The sequence below is a fragment of the Heloderma suspectum genome, chromosome 15 (genome assembly GCF_057233095.1).
Source record: "Heloderma suspectum isolate Gila_16-S chromosome 15, 16-S_ref, whole genome shotgun sequence".
NCBI lineage: Eukaryota > Metazoa > Chordata > Lepidosauria > Squamata > Helodermatidae > Heloderma > Heloderma suspectum.
In genome coordinates, this window is record NC_139472.1 from 15,691,221 (window position 1) to 15,705,396 (window position 14,176).

Consider the following 14,176-nt stretch of genomic DNA (forward strand, 5'->3'; position numbering starts at 1 on the left):
ATGTAGTAATAGCCACCAATTTGGATGGCTTTAAAAGGGGACTGGACAAATTCCTGGAGGAGTAGGCTATCAACGGCTACTAGTCCTGATGGCTATGTGCTACCTCCAGTATCAAAGGCAGTAAGCCTATGTACACCAGTTGCTGGGGGACATGGGCAGGAGGGTGCTCTTCCACGTGTGTCCTGACTGTGGTTTTTCTGTCAACAGCTGGATGGCCACTGAGTGAACAGAATGCTGGTCTAGATGGACCCTTGGTCTGATCCAGCATGGCTCTTCTTATGTTCTTATGTTCTTATCTTCCATTTCTCTGAAACCTTCCTCTATAGGGTGGTGGGTGCTGATACACTGACCAGCGAAGGAGCAACCTGGACAGTCCAGAGCACCAGCAGAGAACAGTTGTGCTGCTGTAAATGGGATTATAGAGCAAATAATGAGAATATCTTTCTTACTGAATACCTTTTCAAATTATAACCAAAAGGCCTGCTGCTCTTCGTGGTGTCCTCCCTCTTCTCCGGGTCTTGAATGGCAGAACTGCACACTCTTATCCAGAATGAAATTACTAAGAATGGAAACAACTTTAAAGGTGTGCTAATCCAACAGCAAAACCTGAATATTAAAGGGAGCTGGATAAGGAAGGATTTGGGTATCCCAAACAGGTGACGTTTGAGCCCTCCAAGATGCTCGGAAAATCAGCTCACTGCTCAGTAGTCCTCGATTTTTGCCCATGTTTGTGACTGCTGTTCAAATGGGGAAATTGTGTAGAACCAACAGCGATCCAATGAGAACGCTGTGCAAGCAATTCCAAAATTTGCACAAATTTCCAAAACTGTGCAAATTTCCCCACAGGCTAAAGCGTTGGTGATTTAAAATGTGTGTATTTTGAGAAAACTATACGTTTTGAGAAAGTTGTGCATTTTGAGGAAATCGTGCATTTTTCAAGTATACATTTTGCCAACATGAAGGCAAGTTCAGGAATTGGCAAATGTTTCAGAGAAAATGTGCACCCGTTCACATTTGGGATTGCGAACAGGGCATTTGCGAACTGAAACAAAATTCTCATGCCTCTTCCAAACCTTCCCAGACCACAACATGGATACCGTGTCACACTGTTGCCTTCTGCTGGACATTCATGAAAATTAAAAATCACATGTTGTTTATTGTTTATAAACAGCACAAATTTGCCTTGCAGATGCATGGGAACTGAGCATACAGGGCCTACCATTGTCTTCCTGGGCCTCCACACTGGAATATTATCGGTACAAGGAGGAATTTGGCTATGGATAGGAGCTTATCTGAAAGAGACTGTAGCTGCCACACTCCATGTTTATGCCTCTGGGCCCTTTCCGGCCTCTTGATCTGTCTCTGTGTCTCTGTGTCTCCTTCTTGCAGCAGTGGACACAGCTGGATTACTGTCAGTTGGAGACATCTGATGAGGCGGTGAGTCCTTGTAATGGAGAGAGGCAAAAGTGGAGTGGGAAAGAGAGAGCGAAAAATAAAAGAAAGAGAATGAAGGTGTGGCGGGGGGAGAAGGGTGAAGAGAGGGAGAATGTAATGGATGGATATGTATGTATGAGAAGATGTGTGCTTCTGTGTGTTAGATAAAAAGTTCTTGCTTCTGGTTGAAAGAAAGGATGCCAGGCAGGCAGCAGTGGATCCAGCACTATTTTATTAGTCGTTTTGCAAAACGGGTGCAGAGCAGTCTGGACCCCGACCTAAGCATGCACAAATCTTTTATACCCCCCTTTACAATTTTCTGTTAGCCACAAGTCATGTCAACTGACTGAGCCGTTAGCTGAGTCATTAGAGCACGACTGTGTCAACATGTTTATTTCTGATTATGCTTATGTGACTGTCTCGCTAGACTTCCCCTTTTTCTAACAATTCCCTCCTTTAAGTCTTTACTCATGTCTTAAAGCGGTGTTTCTTTCTCTGTGCAGTAAAGCAAAAGCATTTGTTTTGACAGGGCAGTTTCAATTAACTGCTGGGATTTATAAACAAGAGGCGATTGTGGCTCCTGGATAGGGGTGGACGAAAGTCCCTTACCTGTCCTCCAAGGGTGTTCGCGGTGGGGGGAGGCGCTTCGCTGCTCCCCCCGCGAAGTTCAGGCCGGGGGGGGGAGGCTTCCCGCCTCGTCCCGGCCGAAATTCAGGCCGGGGGGGAGGCTTCCCGCCTCGCCCGGCCGCGAACTCGAAAGTTTTTTTTTTTTTTTAAATGCCCCCTGATAGGCTACGTGACGATTAACGTAGCCTATCACGGCTAGATCTGCAAAGTCAGCCGTGATAGGCTACGTCAATCGTCACGTAGCCTATCACGGGTGACTTTAAAAAAAAAAAAGCACGTATGCTAATGGCGGCCCCCATAGGGAGCCGCCATTCGCATTCCTTATTTGGTCGCTGTAGTCTACGTAAAGATTTATGTAGACTACGGCGAAAATAAGGGCAACGCAAATAGCATTGCCCTTATTTTCGCCGTAGTCTACGTAAATCTTTATGTAGACTACAGTGACCAAATAAGGAACGGGAATGGGGGCCGCCATTATCCGTACGTGCTTTTTTTTTTTTTTTTTAAGTCACCCGTGATAGGCTACGTGACGATTGACGTAGCCTATCACGGCTGACTTTGCAAATCTAGCCATGATAGGCTACGTTAATCGTCACGTAGCCTATCAGGGGGCAGGTTTTTTTTTTCTTTTATTGCAATGGCGGCGGCGGCAGCCGGTTAAAAGACCGTCTGCCGCTCCCGCCCCGCTCGAACACCCACCGAACCACCGGCCGGACCCGCCGCCGGAAGGGACATTCGGCGAAGGTAAGTCCCGTCCCGGGGGGGGGCGGGGGGCGGGGGGCGGAGGATTTCTCCCCGAAACTTGTTCGGGGGGCCGAACACGTTGGCGCTCAGCCCCCCGAAGTTTCGGGGAGAAATTCTCCGCCATCCCTACTCCTGGATGGCTTCTTCGCCTATGTCCCTGGCAGCTTCCGGGGGGGTGCCAGGGAGCAGAGGACTGTTGCCCATGTCCTCCTGTTCTTTCCAGGTGACAGGAGGAGGCAGGGGTTATCTAAATGGCTTTAACCGGCTGCAATGTGTCCATTTGCTAGAACCTACAAGTTTCACACATGAATGGCTGGTTGGTCCCACCAGGTAGGCCCTTCTCACCCTTCTTTTAGAGCTTCTTTATTCTATTTTTTCAACAACACTTTGTCTCTCGGCTGGAAGAGATGGATGGGAGCATCTAGCGGCAACCTCTGGAATGGGATGGAGTAAGCTCGTAGCTGTGAAAGAACAGACTATAGAGAAGTCAACTGGCCCCTCAACATCTGATCCCCCATTTCCCACTTGACTTCTTCCCTCCTTCCACAGTGTACCCGGGGCTGGAATCTAAACATTAGCTCAAAGGGGGACAACTTTATGTCTTTTCTTGGCATTCTTTGAAGCTTTGTTAGAGCTATTGGCAAAGCCTCAATCTAAGTAAGCTTTACCCCTTGCTGGAGCTTGGTTAGGGTCTCCTTGAGACTCTGATTAGTTCTTTTAACCTGTCCACTCACCTGGGGTTTCCAGGGGCAATGTAAGTGCCACTTTACCCCCAGAGCTCGTGCCAGTCCTTGCGTAACAGCTGAGGTGAAATGTGAGCCCTGGTCGGACTCTACAACCTCAGGCAGGGAGAACCAGGGCATCACCTCCTGTAACAACTTAGCAACTACAGTTTTTGCTTGACATTTTCTGCATGGGAATGCTTCTACCCACCCCATCATTTGACACACTATTACAAGCAGATATCTGTAACCCGTACACAGTGGCATTTCAGCAAAATCAATCTGCACCCTCTGGAAGGGATAATACGCCCATGGTCACCCTCCCCTTGGTGGAGGGGGTGCCCTGGGGAATTAATTTTCTGGCAAACCTCACATGTTGCTGCTAATCGATGGGTGCATACAGTTAGGCCAGGAGAGACGAACAGCCTCTTGCAATAGTCAATCATGGCTGATGCCCCAGGGTGTCCAAGAGAATGATGCACTTGCTCTAAGATAGCTGCCTGCAGGGTCTGTGGTAGGAGCAGCCTCCCATCTGTCATCTGGATCCATCTGTCGCCATGGGGACTTACTCTGTGTTCTTGTGCCATCTGTAACTTGGAAGGGGAGTATGTGGGGGCTCCTCTCTTCTGGGTAAGACGAGAAATGTCCCTTGGATTCTTTCCTTGGCTGCCCTCTTTGCAGCCTTATTTGCCCTTAAGCAACTCGGCCAGCCTCTTGCCACGACATCAAGGACCTTGGAGTAATATCCCACCGGCCTCCAGGAGGGGCCCTTTCGCTGGCAAAGTACGCCCGAGGCTACGCCTTTATTCTCATGCACATAGAGTCTAAATGGTCGACTGGGATTTGGTATGGCTAGGGCAGGTGGCGACACAAGGGCAGCTTTGAGACTGAGGAAAGACTTATTCATTTTTTTAGTCCATTTCCATTTATCTAATTTATCTTTTTGCAGCGCCTCATACAGCGGTCGCGCCGTTTCCCCATCCATGTAGACAAGAGGGTGGGCAGCTGGCTGGGGTTGAGGCACATGGAGATCCACCCAGGAGGCGATTTTACATCCCACAGAGTTGCGTCAGGGCAGGGCCCCTAGAGGTCTTCATCACCAATGCCCTCAAAGGCGTAGTTGCCATGGAAGTTGTTGGCCCCAATGTCAGCAGAAGAGCTGGAATGGCTGATGGCACGCAGACTGACGGAGCCCAGTTTGCTCGAGACCTTTGCAATAGACTCCCTGCTTGCATCAGGAGAATCCAAAAGAGGGGAAGCCGTACTTCTATCCTTCCGTCAGAAGTGAAAGCAATCTCAATTTGGAGCTTAGTCAATAAGTCCCTTCTTAACAATGTCACCGGACAGGAGGGGTTACAGACAAAGGCATGTTCTAGGTGTGTTTTCCCAACCCTGGTGAGCAAGGGACAAGAAAGGGGCACTTGGGTTGCCCTTCCCTCAACCCCCATTATGGTGGTAGATCCCCCACTTCCCGTTGGTGGTTGGCTAAGGGGGGAGGATGGACAGGGCGGCCCCTGTATCTACAAGGGCATTGTAGGAGCGGCCCCCAACTTTAATTTTGACTATGGGGTCCCGTCTTGCCTCAGAGACGGCTAAGAGGGGGCCGGGCCCCGGTCTGTCTTAGTCTCTTTCTTGTTCATGTAAAATCCTTTCTGCCACCCCCCCCCCCCGCACCCTCCTCTCTCTCTTTTTGCTTCAAGGCTTCATAGTCACGCTTCTAGTGCCTAATTTTCTTACAGAAGGCACTCTGGTCTCTTCTCAGGGAGGACCCCTTCCTCCCTCCTTTTCTTTTCTTTTTAGCTCCTCCTTTGTCAGGTCTGAGAACCACAGCGAGGAGCTTTGCTTGCCTCTTGTCTTTCATAAACTTTCTGAGCTACCTCTACTAAAACACCTAGGTCAGCCGCCAATCCTCTCTCAACTTTCTGCAACTTCTTTCTGATGTCTTGGCAACTATTTCCCATGAACTGAGTCATGAGAATCTTTAAATTATTTGGGTCATTCAAGTCAATATCAGTATACTTGGCGAAGGCTTCCCTTACCCTTTGGAGGAACAAGGCAGGAGGTTTGTTTTTGTCTTGTTTTAAAGTCAGGACTTTTTGCAAATTGTAGCTAGGCCCTCTTTTGTCTCTCCGCCCTTTTCGGGGGCCCTTTCCTGTGACGAGGGTCCCCATGTGTCCTCTAGTATTTCTAACTTTTTTCAAGGGAATTTAGACGATCTTGCAAAGTGTCCTGGAACTCAACTAGAGGGACGGGGTCCTCTGGCACCACTTCATGAGAGGTGTCCTCCTCGGGGGCATGTGGCCGCCGAGTGGGCTCCTCAGGAGATGGTGGTGCATGTAATGGGCACGGTCGTCTGGTGACGGCTGTCCCATAGGGAGGAGGAAGCAGTGGGTCCTCCGGTGCCATGGCCATGACCCTAGGTGGCCCTTTCTTTGTTGGTTTCTTATTGACCACCACGGGAAGGGCTAGAGACATGCATTTGACAACTCACAGAGCGGGCTTGCCACCAAGGGGTACGCAGGTCGCCCATGAATCAATATAGGAGAACTGGTCTCAACTTCCCCTTTGTGTTACTATTATATGTACAACAGATACCAGGGTTGGGTCAAAAGACCCCTCGGGTGGCCATTTGGGTTCTAATACCAGCCATTCCCAGGCACAAAGAAGGACAAGGCGATCCTTTGTCATCTTAGTTCCATAATCTTGCTTAAAATGTGACCAATTGTGCAAACAACACTCTAAGGGCATAGGGGTCTCTTCTTCAGGCTTGGATTGGGACCCGCCCATGATGGTGGTAATTTCAATCAACAAGTCTCATGCTTCGCCCTCCTCTGACCCAGCCCGTCGCCGGGGTAGGGAAATGCAGATCGGGGCTCCTCACTCGCTTCGCCCGTAGGCATCTCACCCAAGCACAAACACACCACCGTCCCGCGTTTATCCCCTAATGTAAACTGTTTCACTTACCCCAAAGGCCTCCTCTGTCCCGCCCACAGCTGCATCCAGCTGCTTTATTGATCCACTGCCGGTGCCTAAAAGGAGTGATCACGTCTCCCTCTTCCTCTGGCGTTGGTCCCCAAGCGCCTTCACCGCCACCGATGTGAGGAGAAGGCAGTGTAAAACAACCGCCTGTGGACACTTCTCCTCCGCGGCCCCTCAGTTCAGCGCAAAGGGGATGCGCCCCGAAGCAGGATCCGAGTCACAGCACCAAATTGTTAGATAAAAAGTTCTTGCTTCTGGTTGAAAGAAAGGATGCCAGGCAGGCAGCAGTGGATCCAACACTATTTTATTAGTCATTTTGCAAAACGGGTGCAGAGCAGTCTGGACCCCGAGCTAAGCATGCACAAATCTTTTATACCCCCCTTTACAATTTTCTGTTAGCCACAAGTCATGTCAACTGACTGAGCCGTTAGCTGACTCATTAGAGCACGACTGTGTCAACATGTTTATTTCTGATTATGCTTATGTGACTGTCTCGCTAGACTTCCCCTTTTTCTAACATGTACAAATGGATGAGGTATGAGAAAGTCTGAGGAAGAGAGAGAAAGAGTGTGGGTGGTGAGCGCCTGGGCATAACATACAAAACTGCATGATGGGAGACTATTATTTCTCTCTCTCTTGGAGTAGGCAAACAGTATCATGGGGAGGGGTTTGGGTTTTTCACTCTAACTTTTCAGGAATTTAGAAGCAGTTGTAAAGCATTGAACAACGGTGGGGGCAGAGAAGTATTAGCTCTATGCTTCACAACTGAAATGTTAGGCTACATATGGCCTATAGAGGCCCCAAAAGACATTAGTTCCAGAGCCTAAAATCACATAGCTGACAGTATTGAATAGTGCTGTGCTGAAAATTTCTCCCTCAACACAGTTGATGTTGTTGCCACTTGCAGGAGCAGTGCAATAAATCAAAAACTTTTAGGGAAAAAGATGCTACAACCCCTGCCAATAGTGAGCCCTCTCTGTGAGAAACTGCTGGAGAATTTCTCCTCCCCTGGGAGAAATTCGGTGCAATTGTCCCCTCAATTTCTCTGCCCACAAATAGGTTGGGGAATTTTGAGAGGCCATTTGTACACCGCACTAGTACGGAACCCAATCTACCAGCTGTTTCTTCTCCGGAGTAGCGCTGTGGAGTTTGTCTTGAATTGCTGTGTCTCAGGAATTGACCTGAAGTTTCAGGGCCGCACAATGGAAAATGAAGATTCCTAGACCAAATAATAGTAAGAGAACAAGACATAGAGACAGTCAGCAATCTGAGCTTTCGTTGGCTTGTGCCAAGGGATCCATCCATGAAGAGCACCTTCCATTGCCCACTAACAGCCAGTACAGGCAATATTGGCACACAATTCACACAGATCGATGTCTCGCACAGCAAGATCTATTGAAGAAACAAAAGACACCAGGTTGGCTACTTTTCAAAATTATTTCAGTGGCCAAAATGGGACCACTGAGAAACAAGAGGGAGGTATCACCATGGCCAGACCCACCACTCATGTCATGTTGATACGATCCCATCATGGTGATGCTATATCCCTCTTGTGCATTTATAACTCACAGTGTACAATGTAGGGATGGCGGAGAATTCTGCCATGGATTTCAGTGAGGCCAAATGCACTGGCATTCGGCCCTCTGAAACCCGTGGCGGAACAACCTCCCACCCCCTGCCACCCCGCGGAATCCCCCCAGGACAAAGCTTAACTGAGGCATATGCGGGGGCGGCGGCGGCTGGTCTCTCGGCTGGCTGCTGCAGCTGCAAATGGCGGCCATCATAGCGGATGCCATTTGCGTCCTGCCAGGCTGCCATGATAGGCTATGTAAGTATTTACTACACCATTTGCGTGGCTGCCTTTACCGTGATAGGCTACGTAAATACTTACGTAGCCTATCACGGAAAGAGCAGGGGCGAAAACGGCGTAGCGGCCGCCGTTTGCATCCCTGCTCTTTGCTGTGATAGGCTACGTAAATACTTATGTAGCCTATCATGGCAGCCTGGCAGGATGCAAATGGTGGCCACTACGATGGCTGCCTTTGCGGCCACAGCAGCCCAGCCATGGCCAGAATTCCGGCTGCGGACAGCCCTGGCCGGCAGCTCTGCGGAGCTGCCGTGGAGCGGAACCAGCCAGGTAGGATTCCGGGGGGAGGGACAGAGCGCCTCCCCCCCACTGCAGATGCCCCTGCACAGAGCCTGGTAAAGGATTCATACATCCCTAGCACAATGACATCTGTCGCAGTACTTTGGATAATACAGAATCAAAAGCAGGAAATAATGCTAGAAAAGCAGCATATGGAATGTGTAATGTGCCCCAACAGTTATCAGCATACTTCAGTATCAATAAAAACCACTAATGTAGATCATGATGATGAACATTTCTATACCATCCCATAGCCAAGGTTCTCTGGGCAGTTAGCTCATGTGTGGACTACGGGGTTTGCAGAAATGTGTATATATTACAAAAGACAGCCCAGTGGGGACTGAATAAGCTCAGTAGCCATGGAAAGTCTCATGTCAGTTGGAAATGGACAATGGGGAGGGCGCGGGGAAGTGGAATGTTCTGTTTGGAGGCGACGGCTGGCTGAAACCCTGAAGCACTCCGGTTAGGAGGGCGGGTACATTGCAACACTTCGTTGCAGTTCCCACTTGTATGAATACATCGAAGTTGGGTGTGCATAAAGTCAGGCCTAGCAGCTGGACTTGCCAAAAATGCGGTCCCAGATCACCAGGTGAGGGTTTGCACAGGGCACCTGCTTTGCTTGCAGAAGGGCTTAGGTTTGATCCCCGGCATCTCCAGGTAGGGCTGGAAAAATTCCAGCCTGAAACCCTGGAGAGCCATTGCTGCCAGTCAGGGTTGATAATACTGGGCCAAATGGACCAAGGGTCTGACTTGGTATGAGGCAGCTTCCGATGTTCCGACGTCCCCATTGGAATTGCTAGTTAATTAATAGCTGAACTGCTAAAGCCAGTGTCTGCCACCAATTGCATTGTTCACTGTGTCCTATATATGAGTTATCTGTCATGTTCTCTTGCTCTGAGCAGTTGTCTGGGTTGATGTTTCACAGCATGCTCTCTTTTATGGCACCAAGCATTTGTGAACACCCAGCCACACTGTTCTCCTCATCCCCAGGAAAAAAGAAATAAGTATGTGCCTAGGATTAAAAGAGGTAAGATAGGTGGGTTAAAGTAAATAAAGCAAATAAAACAAAGGGTTATTGAACAGTCTCCATAAAAATCTTGCCTGGACTTAACAAACACTGGAGCTGTGTGGGGAGACAGGGATGGATGATACTGGGCCATGACGATAGGAGGGATATTGGGCAAGGGCAAACATTCAAAGGGAAACGTTAGGGACAGCCTTTGGAACTGCAGCAACAGGATTGTACATGAAGCATGGTGGAGGGCAGCAAATGAACTTGAGCATTTCAGAACAAAAACTCTTGTCCTGGGAATTCCAGCTGGCAAGATCCCCTGCAAACTCCACAAAGGGCACTTTCTCCAGTTTTCTTCCCACATGGGTGAGCAAGCCAATCCCTTGAGCTTCTTAAGAGCTGCCTTCATCCATTTTCCAGCTTTTTCACTGACAATGACCTGGTTTGCATGATCACCACGACACCCCACCGAAGTTTGTTTAAGCCATGGTGGGCTGTGGCGGGTGCCGATTTATCCCAGGTGGGTTTTGAATATTCAAGCCGCGGTTGCAGCTTGTGATGTCATCCAGACTCAGGCAGCATTCAGATGACATGCCTGGGTTTGGATGACATGACATGTCAGGGCTGCGGCTTGAATATTCAAAACAGCCACCCGCATACGTTGGCTTATTTGATCGGGTGAATTGGCCCAATGAAATGATCTCAGGGAACAAAGGATGGCAAAGACCATAGTCTTTGGGAAGTCAAAGTTGACAGTTCTGGACTAGATAAGCCAATGATCGGTGGACCAAATTAAGGGGGGGGTCACCGAGCCGAGCTGAGGGGGCAAGCTGAGCTCAGTGGCTGGGTTTTTTTTTTTAATGTACTGCCTGCAATGAGCTAGGGTGGCAAAAAGCAAGTATGTGTAACCTTTCTTTCAAGGTTCTACAGGTTGTCTGGCTGCTGACTACAAAAATCATCTGCCTTCCATTAGCTGTAAAGTATGTGTCTTTTTCAGTTTCCACTTCGATGTCATTTGCACTAGGTAAAAATCAGGGGGACACAGCTTTACTCTGAGGCAACGTTACCACGCGCTTAGCACTCCAAATGCTGTAAACACTATAAGCACTATATAAATAATAATAAAATAAAGCCGTGATCTGTAAGAGCTCAGCTGGATCCCTTTTCTTCTTTCTAATTTTTTGTTATCATTTTTAAAGATAAAAATAGTGGATATTGTAAAATGAAGACTGCTTACCAAAAGATGGGAACTGCCACAAAACAAAACACGAATGTTAATAAGTAAAACCTGTGGTAGTTCTGCTGCGTTGCACAGCGCACTGCCACTGGTCAGAATGTGGCGTTTTGAACTGCGGCTTGTGCAAACTGTAGCTCAGTGGCTGAGAGATCAAGGTTCTGAGCAACGTCGTTCTTGATGGACATCACACCTGCACCAGGCCCCATAAATCCTCTAAGTGGCCCTACCAAATTGAGTATGAGGGGCCACCAAAGGCACTCCTCACCCAGGGCATTATTTATCCTCGGGTCAGCCCTGCATCCACCCACCATCCCCTTGGACTGTGGTCCCAATGGATATCAGGCCTCCATGCATCTACTATGAACAGTAACACACACATGACGGAAGGTCATTAGTTTGGCATCACAGCTAGCTTGGCCTTCAGACCATGGATCCTGGTAGCTTAGTACAGCCCACTTCAACTGCTCCAGGATTAAGGCTGATGTCCTTCCCAGTCCTGCCATGTGTGTGAGATCCTTTAAAGGGCTCTCTGCTCCAGCTGCCTAATGTGAGATTGGCAGCCACACGCAAGAGGACCTTTTCCTTTGCCGCCCCTCAGTTGTGGAACGACCTGATGGTTGAAATGCGCCCGCTGACCTCATTGAAGGGTTTTAAGCAGGCATTAAAGACGCTGTTCTTCCGGCAGGTCTTCTTCCCTTCTTTTTGCTGACTTTTGCATATTATTTTTTAAGCTTTTAAGCTGTGTTTTATTGTTCGATTTTTTTAAACAAATCGTTTTTAGTTCAAAGTTGTTTTCCGTCGTATGTTGTTTGTCCGTATGTTTTGTGTAAACAGTTTTTAAACTTTGTATATTGTATTTTAATGTTTTAACTTCGGTAAACCACCCAGAGAGCTTCAGCTATGGGGCAGTATAGAAATAAAATAAAATAAAAAAGAAAGATTTAAAGTAGAATTGTGGGGGAACTAACAAAGGCACCTGCATATGACATCCTTAATCAATAATATAACTGTGAATTCATAAAGTTGCTGGGTCTGGTAGGATCCCAGACCTTTTCAGGCCAAAAGCCATCTCAGAAATAACCCTATATATCAATAAACAAACAAACAAACCCACCCCAATCCCTCCTTACTAAAAGAGATATTCTGCAGTGAGGATAAGCCAATGCAAGGAGGTCAGGCACCCTCACAACTCACCGAGCTTCTTGAAAATGAGAGGGGCATCTTCCCTTTCGCAGACATGCTGGAATTCCTCTGGCAGATCCGGGTTTGCACAGACAGTAAAGAAGGCAAGCTGGCTTCTCATGCGGGGCTGAGCTGATCCTGCATCCATTCCTAAGAGCTCCTGCAGCTTCTTCACAGACGTCAGTGGGAATGCAATTTCTCCAACCTGCTCCAAGGCAACCACGGAGCAAGTCAAGTAAAGAAGGGGATCAGGTCAGGCTGGCTAGCCCCCGAGCTGGGCTCTGCCTCTCACCTGGATTGCCTTGGGAGGTGGTGGGTTCTCCTTCACTGGAGGTGTTTAAACAGAGGCTGGAGGGCCATCGGGGATGCTATAATTGAGCCCTGCACTTTAGATCCTGCTTTGAGCAGGGGGTTGGACTAGATCAGTTCAAAAATGGCTTGGATGTATAAATGACCACTACAGAGCCTCTTATTCAGTTAGACATACTTTTCCTAAGGTCAGGCAAGCCTCTCCCAGCTCTTTGATTCTACGCAGCAGGCAATTTCTATGATTCACTTGACCCTGAATTCCACTCTTCCTGAATCCCATAAGAAGAGCCATGCTGGATCAAACCAAGGATCCATCTAGTCCAGCAGTTTCTTCACACAGTGGCCAACCAGCTGCCCAAAGGAAGCCCCAAGCAGGACTTGAGTGCAATGGCATCCTCCTGCCCATATGCCCCAGCAAATGGTGTACAGAGGCATACTGCCTCTGATACTGGAGGTGGCATAGAGCCACCAGGACTAGTAGCTATTGTTAGCACTCTCCTCCAGGAAGTTGTCTAACCCCCCTTTAAAGCCATCCAATTTGGTGGCCATCACTATGCCTTGTGGTAGCGAATTCCACAGTTTGACTATGTGCTGTGGGAAAACGTCCTTCCTTTTATCTGTCCTGAATCTCCCACCAATCGGCTGCATGGGATGACCCCACTGGCTTCTAGTATTATGAGGAAGTGAGAAAAATGCCTCCCTACCCACATTCTCCACACCATGCAGTTTAACTAGGAGAATGTCTAAAAGCAGTTCTGGAATTGGGCCATGCAGAGGCGGCTACAGCTTTCCTTCATTCACATCTCCTAGACACATGTATTCATGAAACACTGCAATAAAGCCATTTTGATGTGGTTTGTACATATGATTACACAGAAATCTGCTTTGTGTGGTGTTTTACTGATGTGTCACATACACTCCTGCATAGTGCTAAAACACCACATGAAAAAGAACCTTGATACAGCTGTATGTACATTCATATCAAGTTTGCTTTTAGGGGTGGTGTTTTATTGATGCACACAAGTGTACATGAGCATCCTTAAAACACCACACAAGAAAAAATATTGATACGATCATGCACAAGATCACATCAAGATGGCCTTTTTCTTTGTCTTTTCTTGCAGCGTTTTATCAATGCATACATGTGTAATTACATCAGGAATGGAGGAGGATGGGAAGACACCAGCAAACTGGAAGTTACATCAGAAAAATAAGACCAGGTGAGTGGGAACCTGAAGATCTTGGGAGGAAGATATCCTGATAAAGAACACTTTAGAAGCATCCCTAAAATAAGTGTTGTGGAAGGTCAAGGGCCTCACCTGGACCTGGACAGCAGCTTGGCCGCTCTGGACCACCATCAGGAGCATGAAGATCACTGGGACAATGATGGCTACCATGCTTCTTCTCTCTTAGTCCTTCTGGAGCAGCTGTGTATTCTGTTTTCCGTATCTGTCCTCTCACTTCTTCCAATGGAGATATGTCTGTGTGCCCTCTTTTGCTGTCTCTGGTGCTGAACGCTGATTTGATTCTGCGTCTGTGTTTTCCCGACAGACGGGCACTGCCTTATAAAGCCTTTACGCAGAAGAATGGACTTGGTAATTCATTAATCAGGCCATGTTTAATCGAGCAAACTTACTGGCATCCAATAATACCAGGGTGAAGGGTGGGGGGGGGGACTAGCTGTGGGGAGAGTTCTGCCCCACCTCTGTTCATGACCCTGAGAAAATACATATAAGGCAAGAAGTGATTAAATGATGAACATTGGCCAGTGATGGAGGCACAGC

The 14,176-nt window shown here is 48.2% G+C and overlaps 1 protein-coding gene across 1 annotated transcript; it reads right to left on the reverse strand.

Moving 5' to 3' along the window:
- Positions 1–5,609: 5,609 nt before the first annotated feature.
- Positions 5,610–13,930, reverse strand: LOC146335393 (guanylate cyclase activator 2B-like). The gene is made up of 3 exons (XM_084822267.1): positions 13,712–13,930; positions 12,096–12,288; positions 5,610–7,898 (listed from the first exon to the last, which is right to left on the reverse strand). Exons 1-3 carry the CDS (start codon positions 13,787–13,789, stop codon positions 7,834–7,836), a joined length of 336 nt encoding a protein of 111 aa, XP_084678393.1. The 5' UTR covers positions 13,790–13,930; the 3' UTR covers positions 5,610–7,833.
- Positions 13,931–14,176: the final 246 nt, after the last annotated feature.